General features: G+C 36.6%; 1 protein-coding gene across 9 annotated transcripts in view; it reads right to left on the reverse strand.

The window, feature by feature from the left end:
* LOC107824993 (uncharacterized) overlaps positions 1–10219 on the reverse strand; it is a 36278-nt gene extending 26059 nt beyond the window's left edge. For 3 of the 9 annotated variants that reach the window (XM_075222884.1, XM_075222882.1, XM_075222886.1), the window contains exons 1-7: positions 9857–10219; positions 4067–4110; positions 3881–3944; positions 2390–2504; positions 2190–2290; positions 1969–2066; positions 539–710 (exon numbers count right to left, since the gene is read on the reverse strand). In XM_075222884.1, coding sequence (XP_075078985.1) covers positions 539–710; positions 1969–2066; positions 2190–2290; positions 2390–2504; positions 3881–3944; positions 4067–4110; positions 9857–9910 — 648 coding nt within the window. In that variant the 5' untranslated portion in view covers positions 9911–10219. Of the gene's footprint in view, positions 1–538; positions 711–900; positions 982–1968; positions 2067–2189; positions 2291–2389; positions 2505–3880; positions 3945–4066; positions 4111–4233; positions 4303–7074; positions 7120–9856 lie in introns of those variants that run through there. The other 6 variants (XM_075222885.1, XM_075222883.1, XM_075222888.1 and 3 more) reach the window with 5 other exon arrangements.
* Between the last annotated feature and the right edge of the window lie 308 nt (positions 10220–10527).

Here is a 10527-nt window from a genome sequence, read left to right on the forward strand (position 1 = left end):
TAGTAAACCTAGTTAACCCCTACCTGTTCTAGTGGGAGTTAGCGGATACCTGGTGGATTAGTCGAGGTGCGAGCAAGCTGACTCAGACACTACCATTATTAAAATAAAAATTAAAAAAATAAAACATATAATTACCCTTTTGGAAAAACTCTAGGCGGAAACCTTGTAGAGAGCGTGCAAAGTTTTTTTCTCCTTTTCAAGGTGGCAAAATGGGTTAAAAAAAATTCTTGACGTGAATTAAATATGCTGCTCTCACATAATCCAAAATGTCAATAGCCTGTGACATGTATTAAAGCAGGAACTAGGCATGTTGCTCTCATGATCCAAAATGTCAAACACTGTGTGACAACAAGAATAAAGCACAAAGGTCTAGACAAAGCAATGGTAATATTTCAAAAGGAGCTAACAAACATCATGCATGGAGTTTTATAGTATTCCAGCTTAGGCAATAGGGGAAGTCATCAAGATCTGCAAGACCACTAAGACATCATAAGCTATAAAACTACTTCAAAATATTCAATCTGAATGGAGAACTTACAAATTTAGAAACAAATAGCTCATACAATCCCTCCAAATGCATAAGCTTCACCGGCACTTGGCTACCTATACGGTCAGCCTCAAATCGCCGGGTGAAAAGGGTTCCCATATTCTGAATACCAATGTAAGCTTTACGAGAAGGATCATGCACCGGAACGAATGCTGGCCACAAACTGAAGGGAGCAAAGGGTGAAAAAGATCAAAAGTGTACTATATTATTCATTACAGAAAGGAAAGAAATGTAATATACATAGAGATGAGCATCACCATCTGCTGAAGAAGCCAAATACAAGTATGATCTCTATTTTAGAGCAGCACATTAGAAATTCGACAGAAGTCAGCTTAATATGGTAGAGATTATACCTTAGCTTCAACAAGGTGGTTATTTTCAGTGGCCGTGCTTGTTATCTCTGCAGATTTTCAATTACAGGGTGTAGCTAACTCCTACAATTTGCAAAAGTTCATTTTTTTATAGAAGTGGCAGGACGCTTCTCTTGCCAACGAGTGAATGCTACATATATCTTAGTAAAAGTTTCAAGTGATATAGATATTATGCTGACTTTTCTTCTTCTTTTTTTTTTTTTTAGAATGGTAACAAGTTTTATATATCAATGCATAAAAACAGTGCCAAAATCATATGTACAGAAGAAGAGCAAACTAAAAGAAACAAAAAACCTATCCTTGCAATTTACAGAGCTTCCAAAATATGCCGACTTTTCTCCATTCAGTTATATTGGCCTTTTGCAGAAGGAAGTCTAAAGAAATTCAAGGACTCTTGTAACAGCTAATGTGCCATGCTGCTTGCCGGAGGATGAAAGATTTTCTTTTTTTTTTTTTTGGAACAACCGAGAAATCCCCAAGGGCAAACTGGCACACGCATCGAAACTCAATGGATAATGGGCTCACCCATCTACCATTCATCACAGGATTTTGTCTGTGGCACATTTCAAACCATGACGTGCACCTAATCCACACATCACGCATTGTGCTCTACCAATAGACCAAAGCCCTGGATGTATGAAAATAAAATATGTAGCCATTATCTTCACATCTTTCTCAATTTCTCAACTTCTATGATTCTGAATAACCAACTTTATATGCTTCACATTACATTATGTCACAAATTATATGTTGTTCTCTCAATAATGGATACTCTGTCAACTTCTCTTTCATTTAGGGCCCATTTATTTCTAACAAGATTTTGCTTAAAATTGAGCAAGGTTAGCTAGCTTCTAATTCTATTGCACTTAAATTATGAAGAGAAACCTTGACAAAGCATGTTAGTTCACCATCAAAATCTCACTTTGATTTTGAAAAAGACAGATTAATCCTTTGAGTGATTTTGAAGAAGACTAGTACTTCGGTTCAATTACTAAAAGGTATAGATCCTACAGGTTGATATAAAAAGAAGTTTGCAACTGACAACCATACCTGGAACAGTTCGACAAGGCAATAGCAACTGCACTTAGAAGTTTGCTGGCCTCTGGTCCATCAAGAACCACACCACTGGCACTTTGAGGAGCAATCACCTAGAGACATGCATTCAATTTTAAAAAAGAAAGTTAAACATAATAACCCATATCAAGGTGCTAAACATACAACAGATGTCTCATCCTCTTTGTGCCACATGTTAGGGGAAGAGATAGAGATACCAGGAACTTTTTTTTTATAAGTGATAGAGATACCAGGAACTCATTCACCCCAAAAAACAGCTGCAGATCATGCAGTACACAACTCCAGTCCTTTCCTTTTCCTGGCACAAATAAATTTTTGGATATTTGTTAGGCAGTCCCGAGAAAAAAGAAAGAAACATATTTTCAGTTTTAATTTCAAAGTAGACTTATTTACGTACCATCATTAAGTGTTCCAAAATAGTACTCCATGCAATAGCTTTTCATCTCGTACTTCAGGTCAGCTTTGACCTTATATAGGCCCTCAGAGATATTCAAGCAGATAGCGTCCTTTTTCTACCATCACATAATTTGCAAAAAAATAGAAGCAAGGAATCAAGACAAGCAATAACAGAATCTTTTCCTTCATACTTCGACCAAAAGATTCCACTCAGAGAAATAAACCGTCAAGGAACTACTTGTTTTTTTCCTCTAAAGGAAACACTTGTTGACAGAAATAAAACCATTGTCACAGAATCTATTAACAGATATAAACAGCAAATTATCCCGCACAAACCCACATACCATGTTGGCTAATAATTTATTTTTGATAAGTGGAATAGCTAGTGACTAATTAGTTTCCGGAAAAAATCATAAATATTACAAACATCGGAGATGATGAACCTGAAACATCTAATAAACTATTCCAGCATTCTTATAAGTATAGGACAAAACTAAAAGCAGATGATTTTTAGGGAGCCATTACTCCTTCAAAAGTAGTGGCAAGTGCTTTCGACCTTGTTGGCATTCACTTAGGTTTCGCACTTCAACAATGATGAACGATCACACCTAGCACTTCTTTATAGGTATAGGTTGAGCTTGAAGCTCAAATTCTTTTTAAATAGCCTTTCCAAAAGACAGGCTACTGTCTTAGGATGCTACTGGTCAGCTACTGATGCAGGGCTTTATCTACCGGATATTATTATACCTTCCATCTTTTTCGTATTTCCTATATTTCCTATATTTCTTATATTATTGTTATTTTGTTATTTTATGTTATGTTATGTTATTTTATTATGAGTCTATTGATAGTACTAATATATCGTCTCTTGTTGCTTTCTTGAGCCAAGGGTCTCCAGGAAACAGCCTCTCTGCCCCTCGGGGTAGGGGTAAGGTCTGCGTACATATTACCCTCCCCAGACCCCACTTGTGGGATTATACTGGGCCGTTGTTGTTGTTGTTTCCAAAAGACAGGCTACTAGCAAATCTTTGGGGAACGACCTAAACTAAATAGAAGACTTTAGTAAGCAAATCTTTTTTTTTTACTCAAGTATCCGCCACACCTATTATTCGACCTATTACTCAATCTTTCAAATAGAAAATCAAAACCAGTCCCTTATCAGGTTTATTTGGGGACCACACTAATGAATATGGTGTCAACATTCAACTACAGCCATCACAATCTCTTGAAAGATGGACAGAGCGAGAACTTCTACTTCTGGTAATAGCAAACTAAGATATAGTATTCTCAACCAAATCTTGACCTCTTTCCGTCAAATGTACGAAATGAAAGTCAGTAGTCAGTCAAATACAGTCAAAATGATAAATTTTTAGTCAATGTGTAAAATGATCATTTCCATTGGGCATGCATGTCATTCAAAAAGGTTAAATCATTAATGAAATCACAAGTTCTTTCCCGGTAAAGATGAGGTGAATAAACAAAACATTCATACCAACAAATTCTTCGTGCCATCAGCCAACCATTTCCTGCATACTGCCTCTATCTCAGAAATGAACCTGTGATATAGAATATTAGTAACTTTATTAGTTTCTTCGGCTCCTATGATACTAAAACGCTGCACATAAGTTGAGGATACCACAAAAAAATGCGGTGAGTTGCTATGGTTGAAAAAAAATACCTTTCCCAAGAAGAGGCAAGGGTGAAATCATCAAAATGTTCAAACTGCATATGAAACAACAATAAGAAATATGAGAACCACCATCCACCAGGTCAGTTATAATTCATGTGCCTTGAACAAAGACCAAATCCGAAAGTCTAAATAGCAAGAAAGAAAAAATTACTCACTTAATTTCTCCCCTCTTATTTCAATTTGCGAGTTCTTAGACAGTAATGTTTCATAATGTTGCTCGTTAACTGTTAAAGCATAAAACAATTTTCACGTGATTTAGAAGGTGATATTTTGCTACATAATACGAATACCAAACTATTGATTTCATCCGCTTCTCCTTGATAGCTTCAAATTACAAAGAAAACGGGCGTGAAATTGAAATGAATTGACCTTTTGGGTGAGAGGAAACAATAACAACAACAACATACCCAGTATAATCCCACATAGTAGGGTCTGGGGAGGGTAGTGTGTACGCAGACCTTACCCCTACCTTGTGGAGGTAGAGAGGCTGTTTCCAATAGACCCTCGGCTTAGGCAAGCATAGGTTCCCCAATAATAACAAGAAACAAGACGGGACAACACCAAAAAACCATGTAAAAGCAGCATACATAACAAGATAGTAAGATGATCGAAATGCAAAAAGCTAATGCGAGAGTACGTACTAACACTACCGGTATGAATAACCTACTGTACTAGACTACCTAACCTACTATCCTAATCTTCGACCTCCACACCTTCCTATCACGGGTCATGTCCTTGGTCAGCTGTAGTTGCGCCATGTCATGCCTAATCACCTCATCCCAACTCTTCTTCGGCCTACCTCTACCTCTCCTGAGGCCCTCCAATATCAATCTCTCACACCTCCTTACTGGGGCATCTGTATTTCTCCTCCTCACATGTCCAAACCATCTAAGTCGCGCTTCCCGCATCTTGTCCTCAATAGGAGCCACACTCATCTTATCCCCAATAACTTCATTCCTAATTCTATCTAATCTGGTGTGCCCGCACATCCATCTCAGCATCCTCATTGTGAGAAAGCACGGGAAAAAATATATTATTGATTAAAAATGACAATAATACAATGAGCCTTATATATACAATACACGCCCTACTCCTAATACACATAGGATTAGGGTTATTTACTACTATTTATACAATGAAACTAACACTCCCCCTCAAACTGGTGCATATAAATCATATGTACCGGGCTTGTTACATATATAACTAATAACTAATACGAGGACCAGTGAGGGACTTGGTGAAAATATCAGCAAGCTGATCATTCGATTTCACAAATTTTGTAGCAATATCTCCCGAGAGTATCTTTTCTCTAACAAAGTGATAGTCAATCTCGATGTGTTTAGTTCTCTTATGAAACACTGGATTTGACGCAATATGAAGAGCAGTTTTATTATCACACACAGGTCCCATCTGACTAATCTCACCAAATTTCAACTCCTTGAGCAACTGTTTGATCCAAACTAACTCACATGTGGCCATAGCCATTGCTCAATATTCTGCTTCTGCACTAGACCGAGCAACCACATTCTGTTTCTTGCTCTTCCAAGACACCAAATTTCCTCCTACTAAGACACAATATCTAGACGTAGAACGTCTATCAGAAAGTGACCCTGCCAAATCAGCATCTGAGCATCCAACGATCTGCTCATGGCCTCGATCCTCAAACAATAAGCCTTCGCCTGGAGCTGATTTTATATACCGAAGAATGCGGACAACTGCATCCCAATGACTATCACAGGGAGAATCCATAAACTGACTCACAACACTCACATGAAAGGAAATGTCAGGTCTAGTTACTGTGAGGTAATTTAATTTACCAACCAACCGCCTATATCTTGCAGGATCGCTAAAAGGCTCCCCCTGTCCTGGCAGAAGTTTAGAATTCGGATTCATCGAAGTGTCAACAGGTCTACAACCTATCATTCCTGTCTCCTCAAGAATATCTAAGGCATACTTCCATTGTGAAATCACAATACCTGAGCTAGACTGAGCGACCTCAATACTTAGAAAATACTTTAATCTGCCCAGATCCTTAGTCTGAAAGTCCTGAAAGAGATGTTGCTTCAACTTACTAATACCATCCTGATCATTGCCGATAATAACAATATCGTCAACATAAACGACCAGATAAATACAGAGATTTGAAGCAGAATGTCGATAAAATACAGAGTGATCAGCTTCACTACGAGTCATGCCAAACTCCTGAATAACTGTGTTGAATCACAATGGGCACAGTTGGTGCTTCATCAATTTATTTCAATAACATTTCATTCTCAATATTTCTGGTGAAGTTGGTCTCTCGATGAATGTCACACTCTGTCTTTGCCACTTATTTTATACTCTTCGCATTTGATGAAAAATTTCACTCTTTTATGTGTTTTTTTCTCATATATCGTAATGATTTGCATGGATGAGGGTTTATTAACTGTGTGATTGTCTTTACCTATCAAAAGGAAGAAAAAAAAACAGTGGTGGTTTTTTGACGCCTTGACAGCTCTTTAACACCTTAGTTTTGAAGTCATTTTTTGAATTGCGTTGGTAGCTCTTTCCTTTTTGTCTTATTCTTTTATAATTTCCATTACCCAACTGAATTGCGTGCAAGATGGAATCTATTATCAGTTGTTTTTGGAGTACTTATGTGGGAGAGTAATTTCTCTGTCCACTGTCATATGCTCTCTACATATATATCCATATAAGGATCACTTTGTACTGAGCTAAAATCTGGTCAAAAATTATCACTTTGTACTGAGCTAAAATCTGGTCAAAAATTATAGTTTTGGCTACAACTAGGGTTGTCTCTGTCTGTCTTCATGCTTTGCTATTGGAGTTTAAAAGCTGAAGAATCAGTGTACAATGTTCCTGTTTCTTGATTGACATCTCAAGAGTGGAATAACTAATTTCTATGTACTGAGCTTTGCATCAAGCTTTAACTTATTTAATTTCTATAATAAGAACAGAAGGGCAAGGACTTCTTTTTATGGCAAAGATATCGTTACCTTTTGTAATTTGCTATAGCAAGGTATGCTTAATGTTCAACCAAGCTGCAAGAAAGATTGGGTGCAGTAGTTATTGCTAATAGTTGGAAGAACTTTTCATTCTTTTGAACAAATAATACTTGTGCATATCACTTTATGAGTAGTATTGTTTAGATAAAATGTGTCTGCTAACCTATTTGAGTACATATCATATATTAAGATGATTGATGAAAAGATAAGTTAATATCCACAATAGAATTTTACATGGATGTTAGAAATATATGAGACTTTTCTTTCTTGCAAATAGGTGTCATTCTCTTTGTAGTTTATATGGAGAGATTTAGTGCCCTATTGCCTAGGACTGTTATCAGATTCTTTTTTGGAGCATTTGGGAATAAAAATTATATTTGATTAGCTGACTTGAAAGGAATGCTTGAAGATTTGCTTCAAAGCTTTAACGTTCACTTTCAATAATCAGAAGAAGCGAAGATGGCGTCAGTCCTGATTGATTGTTTTGAAGTGAAGGGCTTTTGCCTACTAACGACGAGCTTCGGTCACATGAATAAGTGGAAGTTCTTTGATATTAGCTGATGACTTGAAAAAGGTATGCGTTTGTTTATTTGGCTAACACAAAAGTTGTCTTTAATGACTTGTCGTTCTTCGTTTTCTCCTTGCACATAAAGGATATTTTATTTGCATATTTGATGTTCTTGTTGACATCCTTTATTCTGATTTGTGGGACTTGAGTTTTGTATCTCTTTTGTTTCTGGAATGTTTTATCAAATTTCAGATATTGTGGAAGCTAAAGTAGAGCAAATAGAAGAACTGTAGAATATTTTACAGACTGAAAATAGTGCACCGACCATTGGAACCAAAATTATTATGTATAAGCATAATAACCTTTAAAACAGATTCAAAGTCTCTCATTGACCTCTTTTTCCACTTTTTGTTGATTCTATTTTGTTGATTGATAATCTCTTCAGTCCAACTTTCTTAAACTTTGTTCAGCATGCTTTGATTATTGTATAAGGAAAGAGGGAGAGACTTGCAAAGAAGGTGATAACCTCAAGGAAGCTCAAACCTCTATGGTTTTCGGAGCATACAACACAACCACTACAAATTTGTAATGGCATGAGTATGAAATGAGATTACCGTCGTGAGTCCTGGAGGAATATCATGGCTATGAGCAAGAATTGTCATGATTTGTAGGAGCAGTGATTTGAAATACAATATTTTTTATAGTGTTTCTCATATTTACATGTTCTTTTGTAATCTGTCTTCAAATACATCTGGGAGTTGAATAGTGCCATAATGCTTAAATACTGATAGTGTTATTGTAGGTTGCATGCTGCTACAACCACAAGGACAACCAGAATTATTATATTTGAGAAGGATATAAGAGTGAGCTTTACATAGACAAAACTTCAACAACATTACGACCACAACAGAAGCTCTCATGAAAATTTAAATCGTAGAAACGCCTAATTTGAAGTTCAGAAATCTCGACCTACCATGTGTAATCTACATGTTCTGAGTTGCATTTATTTGGTGCTTATTGTATTTGAGTTTGTATTTCAATTGAGTGTAAGCTTTTGGTTGAATAGATGATTTAGGGTGTGTCATGTGAAAATTGGAAAATATTTTCCGGAAAATATTTTCCAATTTTCACATTTTTGGTTGGCTTAAATGTTTTGGAAAACATTTCCCTTATGAACTCATTTTTCTTCAATTGAAGGAAAATGTTTTCCTTATCAAGAGAAGGAAAACATTTTCCAAAACTTTCTCAACCTTCCTCACCCTATTCTCTATCCTCACCAACCCACACCCTCACACCCATGCCCACGCCTACCCACCACCCCCTCTCTCCAAAAAGGCTTTTCTTTCAAATTTCAATTTTTATTTCCGTCACCACCTAGCCTACTATCATCCACCCCACCCCCGAAAAAATTATTTTTTTTTAATTTTTTTTTTGTAATTTCAATTTTCTGTTTTTTTTATTTTTTTTGCACCACCATCCCCCACCCCGCCAAACCCCACCCCCACTGCCCCCCCACCCTGCACAAAAAAGGGGTTTCTTTTTACTTTTTTTATTTTGTAATTTTCAAATTTCTGTTTTTTTGTTTTTTTGTACCACTCCCACCCCCAAACTGCCCCCCCCCCCCCCCCACACACACACAAAATAAAGTTTTTTTTTACCTTTTTTTTTGTAATTTCAAATTTCGGTTTTTTTGTTTTATGTACACCCCACCCCCCGAAAAAAGAAAATATTTTTTTATATACTTTTAATTTTTTCATGTTTCGATGTACAGGTTCGAAATTTTACAAGTTACAAAGTTAGAGTTTGGAAGTTTATGGGTTTATAAAGTTTACGGGTTCGAAAGTTCCCGGTTTCGAAAGTTTAGCGGCTCGGAAGTTTATAAATTTGTGAGTTCGGAAGGTTGTTGGTTCGAAAGTTTATGGCTTCATGTTTATTATATCTAAATTATTTATGAATACTCTTGAGAAGTTATTTTCCTTAAGTGTACCAAATACCAGAAAATGAATAAAATTATTACATGTTTTCCAAGAAAACATTTTGCACGGAAAACATTTTCGTTATGCCAAACACACCCTTAGTTTGTAATAGTAAAATACTTTTCAGAAAACTGAACAGGCCTTGCAACATTATTGTCGATCTAACAATATCTTGATACTATGTAGCTCTCTGATGTTGTGCCTGACATCATGATTTCTTCGACTAAATATTATAGTGCTGCTAACAATGATAGTTAAAGAACAAATGTACCAGCCACTGGAAAAATACCTCCTCTTCTAGATCATCCTCAGAAGTGCTAGGCATTTTGCTAGTTGATGCCATTAAAATTGAGCAAAATGTAGAAAGTTGCAAAGGGTTTGGGTTTATGATGGCATCAGACTACAGAGATTGTGGAGCTCTGTCGACAGATCCCTCCAAATCCCAGCCGAGGGGAGACCAAAAGCACAAGAACCGTACTCAACTTCCACTTGCACCAGAATCGTTTTCGTTAGTCATAACTGACCGAAGGACGAAACCGCTCCAAGAGCTGAAATCTGAGACGATGGAGAGAGAAAATCGGAGACAAAAAAAAAAAGAGGAAAATTGAAGTTTACTGAAGCATGTGCGGCATGATTCGAACCTGCGAGGGCAAAGCCCACATAATTTTAGTCCGGTTATATGGGGAAAAATTCAAAAATAGCCAGATTTACAAGTGGTTATTCAAAAATAGCCACAATTTTAAAAGTAATCGAAATTTAGCCACTTTTCATGTAAAGGTAAATCTGAACGAAAACACTATTCAAAATCCGGAAAAATACTCCAGTATATTAGACTGGAGTTCCAATATAATATACCGGTCCAGCATAATATACTGGAGTTTGGAGCACCGGTGCTCCAGTCTCCAATATATTATACTGGAGCCAGCAAAGTATACCGGTCCAGCATAATATGCTGGAAGT

This window comes from Nicotiana tabacum, chromosome 10 (genome assembly GCF_000715075.1).
Source record: "Nicotiana tabacum cultivar K326 chromosome 10, ASM71507v2, whole genome shotgun sequence".
NCBI lineage: Eukaryota > Viridiplantae > Streptophyta > Magnoliopsida > Solanales > Solanaceae > Nicotiana > Nicotiana tabacum.